Raw genomic sequence first — 17,453 nt, 5'->3', positions numbered from 1 at the left:
GAGTTCTTCGCATCATGTGGCCAAAGTACTGGAGTTTCAGCTTCAGCCTCAGTCCTTCCAATGAACACCCAGGACTGATCTCCTTTAGGATGGACTGGTTGGATCTCCTTGCAGTCCAAGGGACTCTCAAGAGTCTTCTCCAACACCACAGTTCAAAAGCATCAGTTCTTCGGCACTCAGTCTTCTTTATGGTCCAACTCTCACATCTGTATATGACTACTGGAAAAACCATAGCTTTAACTAGGTGGGCCTTTTAATACGCTGTCTAGGTTTGTCATAGCTTTACTTCCAAGGAGTATGGCTGCAGTCACTGTCCACAGTGATTTTAGAGCCCGAGAAAATAAAGTCTGTCACTGTTTCCATTGTTTCCCTGTCTATTTGCCACGAAGTGATGGGACCGGATGCCATGATCTTCCGTTTTTTGAATGCTGAGTTTTAAGCCAGCTTTTTCACTCTCCTCTTTCACCTTCATCAAGAGGCTCTTTAGTTCCTCTTCATTTTCTGCCATTAGGGTGGTGTCATCTGCATATAGGAGGTTGTTGATATTTCTCCCAGCAATTCTGATTCCAGCTTGAGCTTCATCCAGCCCGGCATTTTGCATGTATTCTGCATATAAGTTAAATAAGCAAGGTGACAATATACATACAGCCTTGACATACTCCTTTCCCAACTTGGAACCTGTCAGTTATTCCACATCCCATTCTAACTGCTGCTTCTTGACCTGAATACAGGTTTTTCAGCAAACAAGGCAGTCTGGTATTCCCATCTCTTTAGGAATTTTCCAGTTTGTGGTGATCCACACAGTCAAAGGCTCTAGCATAGTCATCGAAGCAGATGTTTTCCGGGCACTCCCTTGCTTTCTCTATGATCCAACCAATGTTGGCAATTTGATCTCTGGTTCTTCTGCCTTTTCTAAATCCAGCCTGAATGGCTGGAAGTTCTTGGTTCACGTACTGCTGAAGCTGAGCTCCAAGGGTTTTGATCATAATCATACGTACACCTCTGCAAGTGTGTGCGCTCTCACAGGCGAAGGCGGCTTTGCCTTCTTAGGGAGCAGGAGTCCAGGGCCGACTGGGGCCTGCTCAGGGCTGGTCCTGGCGGGGCGGCTGGAGCCCCAGTCAGGTTCCAGTCTGCTCCCTGTAGAGGAGGCGAGTCTGCACGCGCGCTCTTCAACGGCAGAGTAGGGGTTTCCTTCAGTGCTCTGGTGAGCCCTGCTGGGCCGCAAGCCAGCAGAGGCGGCTCCTCCCCCCAGCGCTGGTGCTCAGGGCTGAGGGGCTCCATATGTGACTCAGACCGCCGGGTCCCCAAGGAGACCCCCTCCCCTGTGACACCCCCGTCTGCTCCGCGTCCCCCGCCGCGGCGGTAGGTCCTCCCAACCCGACTCCGCGTGGGTCGCTCTGCGGTCCTGGCTGCGCAGCGCTGTCTCCAGGCCGGTTTCCGAGCGCCTTGCTCTGCGGGTAGCTGAGGTTTTGAGGCGCTGGCGGAGGGAGGTGAGCTGGAGTCATCCTACACCGTCCTCTGATCTCGTCTCCTTCCTCCTGTTCAAATACCTTGGATCCCTTTCCTCCTCCGCCGGTATCCTTTCTAGTTTCCTGACTTCCAGCTGGCTGACTCTCTCTTCCACACGGGCTGCTTAATTGACAGAGCTCTCCGAGCATTCTTCATCATGTTCACTGAGGTCGTCAGCTCCACCATTTCTGTTTCCTTTTTTTTTTTTAGAATTTCAGTCTCCTTAGTGATGTGTTATTCCAGCTCATCCATCACATGCCTGAGCTCGCTGAGCGGCCCTGCTGTTTCCTTAGAGCGCATCCGACCTTCTTCCCGGCAGCTCCTCTGAAGTCTCCATCAGATCAGAACACTCCACGACCTTCGGGCCCTTGCTTGAGGACTGTCATTTTTGTTTGTGGCACAAGGGCATGGTGCTTCTTCACGCTGCCGCCCCGAGTGACTCCTGTCCTGGGGCCCCTTTCCGCTGGATTCAAGGACTCCACACCGTAGAAGCTTCTGCTTTCCAGTAGGTGGCAGCGACGCAGCGCAGGTTTGGGGTTTCTCTCGCCTGAGTCCCCGGAATGAACTTGAGAGAGGGTGCCTCCCACCCTCCGCCGCCTCTGTCGGAGGTCCCACCTCTGACCCTCAGCTGCTGGCCCCAGGGTGGTCGGTGCCTGGGTTCGCAGGACTGCGGGCTCCTCCCCCAGTCTGGGGCCCCCTGAGCCATAGGGTCTGTCACCATGGGGGGCGGGGGGAGACGTGCACCGCGCCCCTTGCCGTCGGGTCTGCGGGCTCCCCAGCTGCGGATGGGGAAGTCACGGGAATCTCTGCGCCTGGCAGGATGTGGCCCCAGGCACGTGGCTGGCTCCCCGTGATCGCAGCCCCGCCCCCCGCCCAGGACAGGAGGCCCGGGTTTGGTGCCCCACCTCCCCGCTGCCGCTGTGTCCTCTGGGGCTGCACGACCCGCGGCTGCAGTCAGAGGGCGGGGATCGCGGGCCCGCCCAGCTGGGACCCTCCGGAGGCGTCCTGCGTGCCTCCCTTCCCACCCAGCACCCCGGCATGCGGGACTGAAGCCCCTTGGTTGAGCTGTGGGTACTTCTCTGGTTATAGACGGAAGGGGAGAGGCAAAGGGCGCACCTCCACCTGCCACGCGGGGGTCCCTCTGATGCACACTGTCTGACGTCCACTCATCTGTCATCGATGATTGCATCTGGCGCCCACGTGGGAAGCAGCTAACCAAGTCACCATCTTCCCGCTGACTCATCCAGATGGATTTGGAAAGACCACACCCTTCCCCTGCAGGGGCGCCACAGCTGCGCTCCCTGTCGGGATTCTTCCTTCTGTCTCCCGGGGTGCGGTGACCGCCTCCTTTTCATTTCTCAGAGCCCCAGATGCCTCCTCCCAAACTCCGCGAATCCTCCATGATTCGGGCAAAGTGAACTCTTAGGACATGTGTGGGGGTGGGGGTTGTCATCTCAGAGCAAGGAGTGAGGAAACGGGGGAAGTGGCCTTCAACCATCTCGGAAGTGGTGGCCACAGATTGCATTTAAAGTGTGTGACTCTGTGTGTGCGTGCGTGTGTGTGTTAATGCCTTCCAACAGGAGGGTCATTTGGGCCTGAATCCTGAAAGGTCTCCACAGTCTGATGTGAAGGGTGACACCCAGCTTTGAAGGGGGCGCTAAAGAAACAGAAATACCTCAAGTGATTTCTCCAAGCAGATGGAGAAACCAGCCCGCTGGGCAGGAACTGTGTGAGGTAAAACCTGGCCCCCAGGCCCAGGAGGAAGAGCTGCCTCTTCCTGGGTGAGCGGAAGAGCATCGCGCCACCCCCAACTCAGGGCCTGCTCCCCCCCACCTCGGGGCTCACCGGGTCTCCACCCTCAGAGGCAGCCAGTGAAGCCCACCCTCCCGGGTCTGGGCTCCATCACACTCCCGTCCCGAGTCCACCCTCCACGCAGCACCTTGCCAACTGCCCCTTCAGAACCGTGTCCTGCTCAAACTCCTCACCAGCTTCCGGGCAAACCCCAAACTCTAAGTGAACTCTCGGCTGTTTGTCATGCCCCAGAGGAGGCCTCCCAACCTCAGCTCTCATTTCTGTTCTGCTCCAAACCCAAAGCCTGCAGTCACACCACAAACACACACACACACACACTCAGACGACGTCACACAATGGTGAGCCGTTTAACACACGAGTGCTTTCCCATATCTGCTTTTTTTTGGGTCATCTAGACCTGGCAGATCCATTCCCATGCCTCCAGTTGAAACTCCACGGTAAGAGTAAAACCACGATGACTGCCTTGTATGTGTCTTTTCTGAATGTGTTCGTGACTGCTACGGGGTACGCCAGGGACACACGGGTAAATCCACGTGAGCGTTTATCTACTGGTGCTTCACGCGTTACTGGAGCTCAGTTGCCGCTGAGTTTTTAATTTACACATTGGAGTTCTCTAGTTTATTTGCAAGACAGTGGCACACGTGATCCTCATGAAGCAATCAGGGCCCCGCAGTCCATTTTGTCTCTGCTCCTCTGTCATAATCCAGAGTCCCTGCGCCTTGGGCAGCAACACATAACCGCCACCGCCTCCCCCTCCTCCCGTCCACACAGTCCCTGTGTCTCCAGGGCTCTCAGGACCATTCCTTCCCCTCTGGAATGGTCTCCTTCTCACCCCAGGTCTCTGCCTCCCCAGAAAGCCACTCCCTAAAGCACAGTCCACTCCGGCCCTCAGAGGCGTCCCACTCCCGCCATTGCCTTTCTGCTCGCCTGGAGTCCTGGAGGGGCAGGTGGCCAGTGGGAGGGTCTCGGGGAGGCCACAGGGCCGTGCAGAGGAGAGAGGAGTGGGGTGGGGACCCCGGGTCAGCCCAGCGCCCCCCTTCATGGGCTCATCCCCAGGATCCTCTCAGGGCCCAGCCCCCACCCCCAAGGCTCCAATTCAACAACTGGGGAGTCGGGGTCCTCTTTGCTCAGGGGGATCCCAGGCCACCGGGGCAGTTTCAGAGTCTCTCGGAGGAGTCAGGTCCCTCAGATATCTGAGGACAGGCTGGTCTCCAGGGGGGCTGAGGTATAGGGTGTGCAGGGTGGAAGAGAGCTCTTGGGCGGCCTGCGGAGGATACAGACTCCATCCTAGGCAGAGGCCCCCCAGGCACTCGTGTTGAGGTCCCCAAAGCCTCTGATGGGAGCGGCAGTGATGCGTGCATTCAGTTCTCGCTCAGGACAGGCGGTGCCCGTCAACAAGGAGCCCCCAGGCCCCACGCCGGTGTCCACGGGGCACAGTCCTGGGCTCCCCTTCCGCGATGTCCCGCTCTGAACCCCAGTGTGCCGGTCTGCGCACTGGGTGGAGCCGGCGGCAGTCTGTGACCTTCACCCCCTGCTCCCCCTCCTCCTCTGACGGGAGCCCCACAGCAAATGCTGCACGTCAGGGGAGCGGGGGATGGGGAGGCCTGGAGCCAGAGACCTCGGTGGGCGCCCTCCGGAGCCGGCACCAAGGAGCCGGGCGTGCGTTCCCATGAAACAGTCTTAAGTTTCTAGAAAGCTCCTTCCATCCCCACTTCACTCCCTGATTCTCTGGACAGAGATCCGGGATTCCCGGAAGAGGGAAGGTGGGGAAGGCGCTCCTGCGTGGCGGTGGCAGCGGGCTGGCTGGCACCCCAGGGGCCGCCCTGGGGACGGCAGGGGCACCCCGGGAGGGCGCCGCGGCTCCGCGGGCGCAGGGGTGAGGAGCGGCGGCTGGGGGGTCTGCGGCTTTGAGCCAGTACGTGAGTATGCAGGCGTCCAAGGAGCCGAGTTACCAGTTAAGCAAGGGCTGTGAAGAAATCCTCACACTTGCTAACGCAGTTGGCAGGGGGCCTACTGGATTTCGAAATGCCAGTACAACCTTATTTTTTTTTTTTTATTAGTTGGAGGCTAATTACTTCACAACATTTCAGTGGGTTTTGTCATACATTGATATGAATCAGCCATAGATTTACACGTATTCCCCATCCCGATCCCCCCTTATTTTTAACAGATAACTTCTATGTATGACTAACACACAGAAACAGTCTGACAGATGTAGACAACACATCAGGCGGGGAGAGGGAAGGCGGAGGGGATTCAGAGGTATAAACTGCTATAAATAAATGTGACTCGGAAGCGCAGGAATCCTGAATTGAGACACGCAGGAATCCTGAATTGAGACAGCAGGAGAGGCGGGGCCGAGGGAGAGATGAGCCCAGAAGCCTGAGGCAGAGACGCCCGCCCTCGGGCCTGTCTGCCCGGCTTCCCCACGCTGGGCTACGGGAACATGAAAGAGACTCTGCAAGACTAGCCTGAGCCTCCTGGACCCGGCATAGCCCCCGCTTATTCAGGTCCCAGGCGGCAGCATCTTCGTTGGCCCCCAGGCCCCCAAAGAAAGAAAGTGAAGTCGCTCAGTCGTGTCCAACTCTTTGCGACTCCATAGACTGTAGCCCGCCAGGCTCCTCCAACCATGGGATTCTCCAGGCAACAATACTGAAGTGGGTTGCCACTTCCTCCTCCAGGGGATCTTCCCGACCCAGGGGTCGAACTCAGGTCTCCCACATTGTGGGCAAACTCCTCGCCTTCTGAGCCACAAGGGAATTCCCCCAAATGCCGACTCAAATCAGGTGGATGGTTTGGGCCGGACGCTGGGTCAGGGACCACAGTGGCCCCCAGACACCTCCCTGTCCCTCGGGCCGCTTTTGACACCTCAGCTCCTGCAGAGGAGGAGGAAGAAGGGGACGACGAAGGTGAAGATGAGGAGGAGGCAGTGGAGCGCGGAGGCCGCCCCCCAGATGGGCTCAGCTGGGAGCATCCCAGCGGCCTCACCCTCCCCACCCTACTCACTGGAAAACCAGTTCACAGCGCCGACCTCGCAGAGCTGTGAGTCTTCCGGATACTGCTGTACTCAGAGAAGCGCCTCGCTGACACTCCACTGCAAGCTTCGGGGCACCACGGGGGCCGGCGGCGGAACCTCCACACCCAAGAGCCACCTTTCACGCCGGGAAGGGGCGGCGAGGCCACAGGTGCCCTCCCCCCCTCCACCTGCTGTCGTTTTGACTCCCCCCAGGGACCACCTCCTCCCTGGCTGGGTCTGCTCGGTGCTCTCATGGCTGAGGAGGGGGTGACAGGGTCTCCACCAGTGCCCTCTGGGGCCCCTGTGGAGGAAGGTGGATTAAGCTGGACTCCAAGGTCTCCTCTGGGCCCTGACCTGGGTCTCGTCTCCTGGACTCTGCCCAGTGGCTTTGGGGGAACCACCTGGGCCCCAAGGAGAGCAAAGCCTGGCACCCCCTGAGGTCAGCATCCTCATCCTCGGCGTGTGAATGGTTGGGGACCGCGTGGCCCAGGAGCTCTTCCAGGCCCGGACGTGGGCGCTGCAGAAGAGGTAGAGCAGTCTGGGGGAAACTGGCAGGACAGCGCCCGCAAGAGGACCCTGTCTCCTGCATGCAGAGCATCTTGGATGAATTCCTTCAGACGGATGGCAGCCTCGTCCCCCTCCGCACGGGTGAGGGCATGGAGGAACCGGAGGACATTTTCCTGCCGGAGTTGTCTACACCTTCCAGGAAGGGCCTGGAGCTGCAGTGGAGCCAGCCATACCCGCAGATGCCAGGCAACACCGGGCTGAGGGGCTTCCCGTCACCGATAAGGGCGTGTGCCCACGACGGGTGACTCGGGGACTCTGTCCAGGGACAGAACTGGCTCAGCGGCCCAGTGGCGGACGTGGGTGGAGACCTGGCCACGGACACGGTCCCTGAAAAGGTGCACTTCTCCAGCAGTCTCTTCTACGCTGAACTCCATACCACGGGTCATGACGGGGTGAAAGGATGGGCCAAAAACGTGGACATCTTCAGCCCGGAGCTACTGCTAACCCCACGGGCCCCCATCTCTGCTGACGTCAGGCGGCCCACCTGTTCTGACTCGCAGCGCGCCCCGCACCGCCGCCGCCCTCAGCGTACGGCCAAGTGTCTGCAAGCAGGGGCCGGGAAGACAGACCGGCTGCACCTCCAGTGGGGCTGAAAGGTTCCTTCAACATGAATGTGGCCGGGCAGAACACTGCCAGAGACTGCGGCGCCTCTGTGCTGCAGGGCTCCCGCACGTGGCCCTGCCTCGGCCGCTTGGGCCGTGTCTGCAGACTCTCGGGGTCAGCCTCGGGGCCCAGGCTCAGGCCCGTTGTCAGTGGGCAGTGGAACGTGAGAGACTCCACTTCCTTTGTCTCTGGCCTCTTTCCACCCCGTTCCCTTTGGTTTTCCATATTTAAATGCTTTAATTGATTTCTGTTTTTTTGTTTTCTTTGAGAGAATACTTGTTGATTTCTGATGTTCAAGGGGTAGCCATGGAAAAATCCCCGATTTCCCGCTGTCTGCAGGGGAGTATGCCCTTGTGGCCTGGATGGGGCAGTCACCTCGCTTCCATGTGCAGGGCGGGGCGTGGGGGGCAGAAAAATCTGGGGGTGGTGGGTGGGCAATGGGGTTACTGCCTGCCAAATCTTCAGACATTGTATACATTATATACATTATATTATATATTATATAATAATATATGTTATATATTATATTATATATTTTTATATATAATTTTATATTATATTATATATATATATAAACTCCATGGTCCTGCTCTGTAAACAAAGGATCCTTTGGAGATAAAACAAACAAACAAAAATAAGTCACAAGGATATGTTATATAGCATGGGGAATATAGCCAATATTTTATAACTCTGAGTGGAGTATAATCTATAACAAAAATTGAATCACTGTATATAATATATAATACTGTATGTTTTAATTAAATCACCTATGTTTAATTACTATATATGTCTATAATATATATAGACATGTATTACACATACCTTGGTTGCTATGGAAATAGTTACAGGCTTAAGTGTTTGCTAGGGTTTCCCTGGTGACTCAGACAGTCAAGAATCTGTCTGCGATGGGAAAGACCCGGGTTCAATCCCTGGGTTGGGAAGATCCCCTGGAGAAGGGAAGGGCAACCCACTCCATATTCTTGCCTGGAGAATCCCATGGACAGAGGAGCCTGACGGGTTACGTGCATGCATGTTAAGTCACTTCAGTTGTGTCCGACTGTTTGCGATCCTGTGGACTGTAGCTTGTTCATAGTAATGTATGCAAATGAATGAATAAATAAATCACTACATGGGAAAAAGAGAAAACTTTAGAGTAGAATGCCAAGTTATCAATAGAGAGGGAGGAGTGGAAAGAGATCGTCATTATTTAGCTCCCCTCATGGTGGACGTGTCAGGGGAGACTCACCCGCGGATACTAACAGGGGCAACTGTGTGTCTGCCAATACTGGACGAGGACTCGGTGTCTGTCCCAAATTCCAAGGGAGAACTGGGGACTTCACCGTGAGAAGCCAGGCAGATGGCTGCTTGACGTGACCAGGCGATAAGCATGAACATGACCATGACCAGGGTGGGGAGGGGGGCCACCTAGGCTCCTGACACCATAGAAATGACTAACTACAGCCTCATTTCCGGGGCGTCCGGCCAACAATGCGTGACCTGGGTCAGATCATCTGTCCACACGGATGGCACAGGCTGAGGGCCATCTACAAATCCTGTACCCTTGAAGACGGTCTGGGGCCCAAGGCAGCAAGACTGGGGGGTCGTGCAGATTCTGGGGGATGACGAAACAGGACAACCACAGGCAACATGTGCTTCTGGGTGAAACCCTGGACCAAAAGGAAAGACTGAGGCTGTCTGGCAGGTGCATTGGGATACACGTGCATTGGGACTGAGGACTTGGTAAAATGTTACATCAGTAAAGACCTCCAAATTGGCAGATTCAGGGTCATGTAGATGAGTGTGCATGTCTATGGGAGGCACACACTGGCGTATTTACGCTAGTGACGCTTTATCTCGGAGCTTCCCAGGTGGCGCTGCAGTTGTAGAGAACCCGCCTGTCAGTGCAGGAGGTGGAGGAGACTCGGGTTCCCTCCCTGGGTCGGGTGTGGTGGTTTAGTCGCTAAGTCGTGTCCGACTCTTTGCGACCCCGTGGACTGTAGCCGACCGGGCTCCTCAGTCCATGGGATTCTCCAGGCAAGAATACTGGAGTGGGTTGCCATTTCCTTCTCCAGGGGATCTTCCTGACCCAGGAATCAAACCCGGGTCTCCTGCATTGCAGGCAGATTCTTTACCGACTGAGCTATGAGGGAAGCCTAGGGTTGGGAAGATCCCCTAGGAAATGGCAACCCTCTTCAGAACTCTTGCCTGGAGAATTCCCATGGACTGAAGAGCCTGCTGGGCTACACTCCATGGGGTCGAAAAGATCTGGACGCAACTGAGCAACTGAGCACATACATGCTTTATATCAGAAAAACATCTATGTGTGTACATGTCTGTGTGTGTGTATAGACCTATGTAACAGACTCACTCTCCCGCCGCATCCCTCCCCAACCACATCATTCTTTTCCGACAGCTCCCTCTCTATCTCATTTGGGTAAAATATCACTCAACTGGGGATGTAGGTCAAGATGATGTGGGAAAAAGGCAATTCTTATAAGTTTTCCTGTAAAGCAAAATTACTATAAGATCACTTTGAATGAGGAGATTTAATGAGAAGAGAGTAAGACGTTTGAAAATGTTCCTGGGGGGGGGGGGGTGCGGCTAATACATTTTTGTAAACTTCCGTGCAGGTTACGTGGGCTGCCGTTGGCTCCTGTTTACCTTGAGGCCCACGGGGGCAGAGCTGGGGGCGACTGTGACCTCATCAGGGCTCAGATCCTCTGAGATGTGAGTGCGGCCTGAGCGCTGCGGCTGGGATATCGTGGAAGCCAATCTCTAACTTCATGCAGGCGCTTGCCTCGGACCCTGAAGCTAAGATGAGAGCCCCCAGAGAAACGTCATTTCTCCCCAAGCGCACCCCCGCTGGCCCGCCTCTGCTGACCTGCCACCTCTACCTGTAACTCCTCCAGCGCTGCCTAGCTTTGTAATCCTGTTTTCCTCCATCCTAAGGGAGGTCAGTCCTGAATATTCACTGGAAGGACTGATGCTGAAGCTGAAGCTCCAATAATTTGGCCACCTGATGCAAAGAGCTGACTCATTTGAAAAGACCCTGATGCTGGGAAAGATGGAAGGCGGGAGGAGAAGGGGACGACAGAGGATGAGATGGCTGGATGGCATCACCGACTCAATGGACATGAGTTTGAGTAAACTCTGGGAGTTGGTGATGGACAGGGAGGCCTGACGTGCTGCAGTCCATGGGGTCACAAAGAGCCAGACACAACTGAGTGACTGAACTTTCCCCCCCTCAGCTCTAGCTCCACAGCTCATGCCCAGGAGGTGAACAAGTGTAACTGGAGAGGATGCCGCATCCTGGCATCCTGGGTCCTGGGTCCTGGCAGGAGGACTGGGTGGGGAGGGTTCTGGGCTTCGGGACGAGGAAGCGTGGACACTTCTGTCTCTGTGGTCCCAGACACAGCCCTGCCCCCGTGCTGGACCCAGTCTCCCCAGCTAAGGAGGAGTGTGCAGGACTGCAGGGTTTCAGGAATCTCGGCTTGAGATAGAAGTTTATCACTCCCCAGATGCAGCTGTGAGCCTGTCTGAGGGGGGCAAACAGCTGGGCAGCCCAGTGAGTCCCGGCTCGCTATGGGGGACACCCACACGGTCTTGTTTGGTTCAGCATGTGGGATCTTAGGTCCCCGGCCAGGGGTCGACACTGCTGCCCCCGAAGCGGAAGCTCTGTCTGAACCCCTGGGCACCAGGGGAGTGTAAGCTGAATCCACTTCTCCCTCCTGTCACTCAACTCCCAGCAGCGTCTGACCTCAGCCTTCCTCTTGAAATACGACACCCCCGGCTGCTGGGATGCCACTCCTCAGGGGGGCCCTCCTGATACCAAGTGGGTCCTGCCTTCCTGGTCCTCTTAACATGGTTCCTTTGAATTGGGGGTGTGTCCGTGTCTCAGATGGTCGTGCTGCCAGGGATGGTTGCCTGGTGTGTGCACTGCACAAGAGAGTGCCTGGCCTTTCCTGTTCACCCTGTAGACTAGCCTGACCCTACCCTAGGATCCTCTGTCTCCCCTTCTCTCCGTTTCCTCTTCCCTCCGGCCCTGTGGACTGAGATGCGGAGGAACCGCCCAACAATGTGCCTTGGGGTGCACCTACAGGCACTCGGCACCTCCTCTCCCAGGAAGCGCACCCCAGCCGTTGCGTTAACACGCGAGACCAGTCTGTATGTCAGGTTCTCAGATCCCAAGGCACAGCCGGACCCTCTGTACGCTCACCGTTCACAAGTACCTCCTACCCCGCCTCCTTCCTGAGAGCCAGCCGTAGGTACGTAGTCAGCAACCTGCGAGCCACCTGCCGCGCCCGCCCAGCAGGCAGCTCAGGGGCACACGGACGCCCCGCAGATGCCTCGCAAAGGCCTTACTCTTCAGGGCCCATCACTCCCGAACACCCAAACGTTGCTCCCAATCCTTTCCTCTCCCGAGTCATGCCCGCGTCTGGAGACACGGATTGGCTGGTGCGGTGGACTGACCCACACATACACTTGTTTCTGTGTTACTGTGTCTCGCTGCCCCGCGCTGCAGGGGCCACGGCTCCAGCTCCGGTGTGTGGCCTCAGCAGTCGCAGCTCGTGGGCCCGGGTGCTCCACAGCGTGCGGGGTCTTAGTTCCCCGGCCAGGGATCGAACCCGTGTCCCCTGCCTCGCAAAGCAGATCCTTAACCACTGGACCACCAGGGAAGTCCTTCTTCATTCCTATTGAGGTATCGTTGATGTGCAATATTATAGTCGTTTCAGGTGTACAATATAGTGATCCAAAAATGTTTACAGATTATACTCAAAATGTTATAGACTATATCTAAAGTTATTATAAAATATTGGCTATACTCTTGTCTTACAGCCATTATCCTAGAGTAAACATTGCCACACATTTTCTTTTTCTTTTTTCATTTATTTTTATTAGTTGGAGGCTAATTACTTTACAATATTGTAGTGGTTTTTGTCATACATTGACTTGAATTAGCCATGGATTTACATGTATTCCCCATCCCAATCCCCCCTCCCACCTCCCCCTCCACCCGATCCCTCTGGGTCTTCCCAGTGCACCAGGCCCGAACACTTGTCTCATGCATCCAACCTGGGCTGATGATCTGTTTCACCCTAGATAATATACATGTTTCGATCATTGCCACACATTTTCATAGGCTACCATGAATACCAGGAATATCTGACAAGGCTATTTCAAGAGAGGAAAACTCGTATCTCAGGCTCCCAAATCAACTTAGATTGAAAAGAACTTTTAAAAAGTTCTTTTTTTAAGGGGGTGGTGGGGAAGTCTGATTGTAACCTGATCGCTCAATTCACACAAGCAGTGGGTGATTAACACATGTTTAAATAAATATCACTGCAGACAGTGACTGCAGCCACGAAATTAAATTAAATGATTAAATTTTCTATGCCAAACCTGGACAGTGTACTAAAGAGCAGAGACATCTCTCAGCCAACAAAGGTTCGCATGGTCAAAGCGACGGTTTTTCCAGCAGTCACGGATGCATGCGAGAGCTGGACCATAAAGCAGGCTGAGCCCCTAAGAAATGATGCTTTCACACTGTGGTGTTGGAGAAGACTCTTGAGAGTCCCTTGGACTGCAAGGAGATCGAACCAGTCAATCCTAAAGGAAATCAACCCTGAATATTCATGGGAAGCACTGGTGCTGAAGCTGAAGCTCCAACATTTTGGTCACCTGGTGTGAAGAGCTGACTCACCAGAAAACACTCTGACGCTGAGAAACATCGAAGGTGGGAGGAGAAGGGACGACAGAGGATGAGATGGTTGGATGGCATCACTGACTCAATGGACATGAGTTGGAGCAAACTCCGGGAGATGGTGAAGGACAGGGAAGCCTGGAGTGCTGCAGTCCATGGGGTCACAGAGAGTCAGACATAACTTAGCAACTCAACAAGTAAATATCAATTTCTCCAGGTAACTTAGAGGTCTAACTCAGCTTACCGTCACAGAAGTTTTAGACAAAAAGCACAGAATGAACAAGACAGCCGTGCCCAAGGATCATGAAGCCCCAAGGAGCCAGGGAGGATCCAGGGGCTTCTTCCCAGGATATGAGTAAAAGACAAGCGATATGAGTAAAAGACAAGTCCCTGAAGGGGGCTGTGACGGGGGAAACCCACACTCCGGGGCGTGGGAGGAATCAGTTTCCTTCCTGATTCCCTGAGCGTCTCCTCTGGGCTCTCAGGCACGCGGACTCCACTGAGCCCCAGGGAGACGCTGAACGGGTGTCTCTGGGGATCTGAGCCCTGCGGGCAGCAGGAGCCGGCATCCTCCCCAAAGCATGTCCAGGGCCTGGTGACCCCGTCCACGGTGAGGACCCCACGGGGACCTGCGGATGGACGGGCAGAGGAGGAAGCAGACCCCGAGGGGAGGCTCGCAGAGGAAAGGAGCCTGGCCGTCCTCATCTGGAAGGGGCGTCTCAGGAAGTCACGGGGCTGGCTTCCTGCTCTGTCATGGAGACGAACACCAGGCTTCCTGGGAGGGCCAGTTCTCCTTTCTGTGGGGACGCTGCTGTGACACCCTTGACGAGAAAAATCCGCCTCAGACTGCCAACACCCTGTGTGTCTGTCTGTCCGGAGGGCACCCAGGTCTCCTCCATCCTCACGGCCTGGACCGCAGGGAGGAGACGCCATGGCCCCCACCCTCCCCGCCCTGCTCTGCCTCGGTGAGATGAGGAGGGGCAGGGGGAGCCCTGGACTGGAGGGAACCCCCCCCCCAGCCAGCCTGCTCCGTCAGGGGACCCCAGGGCCCAGGAGGCTCCCGGGGAGGAGAGGCGCTGCTCAGAGCAGAGGGCAGACCTCTCACAGGGCTCTCTCTTCCAGGGCTGAGTGTGGGCCTGAGGACCCAGGTGCAGGCTGGTGAGTCTGTCCCCAGGGCCAGATACCTCCTCTCATGGGGACAAGTGTCAACCCCAGGCCCTGGGGAGGGGGAGGGCAGCTCAGGGCTCACGGAGGGGGAGTCTGGGAGGTCTGGGCTGAGAGCCGGGGCCTGGGGGGGATGCCTGGTGAGCCCGCCTCTGATTTCCTTCCAGAGACCCTCCCCAAACCCACCATCTGGGCTGAGCCGGGCTCTGTGGTCCCCTGCGGGAGCTCCGTGACCATCTGGTGTCAGGGGGCCCTGAATGCCAAAAGCTTCAGTCTGAACCAAGAGGGCATCTCAGCCCCCTGGAACACACAGCCCCTACTGAAGCCCTGGGACAAGGCCAACTTCTCCACCCTGAACATCAAAGAGCATCAGGCAGGGAGATACCGCTGCTCTTACTTCATCGGATTTAACTGGTCAGAGCCCAGCGACCCCCTGGAGCTCCTGGTGGCAGGAGAGGAGCCAGCCGGTCAGTCAGGGACCAGAAGCTGCAGAGGCCTCACCGGTGAGCCCCAGGGGTGATGCTGGGACCAGCGGGAGGGGTCCCCGGGAGGGGACAGAGACACGGGGTGGGGGAGGGGGGGACTCGGAGAAATAGACGGCGCTGAGGGTCCAGAGAGGCCGCGGAGTCTCGCTCAGAACCAGGGCAAGCCCGCACCCCCTTCTTCTCTGCAGGACCGCTCAGAGACAGACCCTCCCTCTCGGCGCGGCCGGGCCCCTCGGTGGCCCCGGGGGAGAACGTGACCCTGCTGTGTCAGTCGGGAAACAGGACGGACACTTTCCTTCTGTCCCAGGAGGGGGCAGCCCATCGCCCCCTGCGTCTGCGCGCCCAGGACCAAGGAGGGCGGTTCCAGGCCGAGTTCTCCTTGAGTCCTGTGAGCTCGGCCCACGGGGGCACCTACAGGTGCTACCGCGCACTCAGCACAGACTCCTACCTGGTGTCCCGGCCCAGCGAGCCCCTGGCGCTCCTGGTCTCAGGTGAGGCCCCGTCTGTCCGTCTGACTCAGCAGCTCGGGGCTCTGTGCCCTGGGAGGCCCCGGAGGTCGTGGAGGGGGCGCTGAGGGAGGGGCCCCCTGAGGGAGGGGCCTCGGAGCCCGGCCCCGCCCCTTCCTCCCCACTGGGGTCCTGGAGGGGCAGGGGGGCAGTGGGAGGGTCTCGGGGAGGCCACAGGGCCGTGCAGGGCAGAGGGGAGTGAGGTGGGGACCCCGGTCAGCCCGGCGCACCCCTTCCTGGGCTCATTCCCAGGATACATGGGCCCAGCCCCCACCCTCGGGCCCCAATTCAACAACTGGGGAGTCACGGGGCTCTGTGCTCAGGGGAGACAGCCCACCCCAGGGCGCTTTGAGATTCTCTGGGTGGACAAGGCCCCTCAGATCGTCATGGGCCGGCGGGGAGTCGGGCAGAGAAGGCGCGGGAGCCACAGGCTGTAGGGGCCTGAGGCTGCGGGATGGGGGTCAGTCTGGGGAGGAGCAGGCCTGCTCCCACCCCATCCTGCCCCCGGAGGCTGCAGGGATCGCCCCCTCCCCCGGGCAAAGTCAAGCGGGCAGTGTAGAGGGCTGAGCGAGCGCCTGCTGGGGGCGGTGGTGGATCGGTGGGAGCCACGGTTGGGTCCCACCCCGGGACCCCGCAGACCACCGCTCAGGGGTGGGCCCCATCCTGTGCTGTCTGAGCTCCGTCAGCTCAGAGTCCTGAGCAGGAACGTCTGAGACAGTAAGACAGAGAGGCCCCGGGAGGCTCCCCGAGGAGGACACGGCCCACCCACAGCCTCCCTTCAGGGCCCTCGGGCCCCCGACACCCTCCCCCATCACCGCGGTCAGACCCAGAGTGAGGACGAGGACAGCGTCCCCGTCAGGGGCTGGGCTCGGGGCCACGTCCTCTCCCGGGAGGCGGGTGCCCTGGGCGCACACCCCGGTTCCCGGTGCCTGTGCCGGCGCTGACCTGTGCGCCCTCACCCCAGACTACACGGTGCAGAATCTCATCCGGATGGGCCTCGCGGCCTCTGTCCTGCTGCTCCTCGGGGTCCTGCTCTGCCAGGCTCGGCACGACCGCAAAGAAGCCCGAGACGCGGCCCGGAGCTGAGCACCGGGACTTCCGGCCCAGGAGCTCGGGAAGAGTCTGCCGCGCGTGCTGGGTGCGCTGTCTGCGGAGACCCTGGGGGAGAGACGCGCCGCGGAACGGGAGGAGGCCCGGGCGTCCCTGGGGGGCTGGGGGCTCGGCCTCCGCTCACGGGGCCCCCTCCCTCCCGGGGAGGACGCCCCAACTCCCAGCTCCTCCACCGCCAGCCGGCCCGAGGCGCATCCCAATGGCAGGGGCGGGTCCTCACCCTGCAGGCCCGCAGGCTCTGTCCGCTCTCCTGGACGACGGGAGCCTCATTGTTCATGCCTGCCTTCTCTGGTGTGCGCTATGACCTCCACCCCTTCGCTCAGAAACAGAATGATGTGGACTTCTCCAGGGCTCCAGAGGTTAAAACTCCGCCTGCCAGTGCAGGAGCTCGGGTCTGGTCCCTGGTCCCGGAAGACCCCAGCTAAGCCTGTGTGCCCCAACGTCTGAGCCATCTGCCCCCGCGCTCTGCACCAGGGGCAGCCCTGGGCCGCAACTGGAGAGTAACCGCCACGCTTCACACCCAAAGAGAAGCCCGGGGGCAGCAGCAGTGAAGACCCAGCACAGCCAAAAACAAATACTCAAATAAATACTTTTTTATATAAAACAAACAGATTGTCATGTAAGAAATTGAATAAATGGGTGGAAGTGGGGCCCCATTGGGAACAGATGGATCCAGAACTCTTCCCTGGATCCCCCAGACCCCTCACGCCCTGCTCTCCTCATCAGATGACACCCGGTGTGGTTTCTGCAGAAACCATCGCTGCGAGGAGCCACCCTGACGTTTGAAGTGACAGCCAGGTGCTGTGCTGGTAAACGGCTAAGGAATACATTTTATAAGGAGCCCAGGTGTGTGAACTGTGTGTCTGCTTTGCTGCAAACGCTCTCTGCGGCCAACCTCAAGGAGCCGGGGTGAATGCGCTGAAGGCCGGGTGGGAAGGAAGGAGCAGGCTACCTTTCCCACAGGAGCGAGTCTGGTCCCC

The 17,453-nt window shown here is 57.7% G+C and overlaps 2 protein-coding genes and 1 pseudogene across 2 annotated transcripts in view; all 3 read left to right on the top strand.

Moving 5' to 3' along the window:
• LOC122421171 (leukocyte immunoglobulin-like receptor subfamily A member 6) overlaps positions 1-17,453 on the top strand; it is a 161,461-nt gene that overhangs the window by 13,024 nt on the left and 130,984 nt on the right. The window lies entirely within an intron of this gene.
• Positions 5,768-14,025, top strand: LOC122420404 (annotated as a pseudogene).
• On the top strand, positions 13,958-16,583 carry LOC122421185 (leukocyte immunoglobulin-like receptor subfamily B member 4). Its single transcript, XM_043437053.1, has 5 exons — positions 13,958-14,173; positions 14,331-14,366; positions 14,540-14,875; positions 15,046-15,348; positions 16,328-16,583. Exons 1-5 carry the CDS (start codon positions 14,140-14,142, stop codon positions 16,447-16,449), a joined length of 831 nt encoding a protein of 276 aa, XP_043292988.1. The 5' UTR covers positions 13,958-14,139; the 3' UTR covers positions 16,450-16,583.

This window comes from Cervus canadensis, chromosome 18 (genome assembly GCF_019320065.1).
Source record: "Cervus canadensis isolate Bull #8, Minnesota chromosome 18, ASM1932006v1, whole genome shotgun sequence".
NCBI classification, from domain to species: domain Eukaryota; kingdom Metazoa; phylum Chordata; class Mammalia; order Artiodactyla; family Cervidae; genus Cervus; species Cervus canadensis.
Note: the sequence above shows the minus strand (reverse complement) of the source record. Positions and strands in the feature narration are given on the sequence as shown.

Excerpts from the sequence above, each read along its gene's own strand:
- LOC122421185 (XM_043437053.1), top strand. The coding sequence starts at position 14,140 with ATGGCCCCCACCCTCCCCGCCCTGCTCTGCCTCG. Across the intron at positions 14,174-14,330 it reads CCCCGCCCTGCTCTGCCTCG|GGCTGAGTGTGGGCCTGAGG; the intron begins GTGAGATGAGGA and ends TCTCTCTTCCAG. Across the intron at positions 15,349-16,327 it reads CCTGGCGCTCCTGGTCTCAG|ACTACACGGTGCAGAATCTC; the intron begins GTGAGGCCCCGT and ends CCCTCACCCCAG.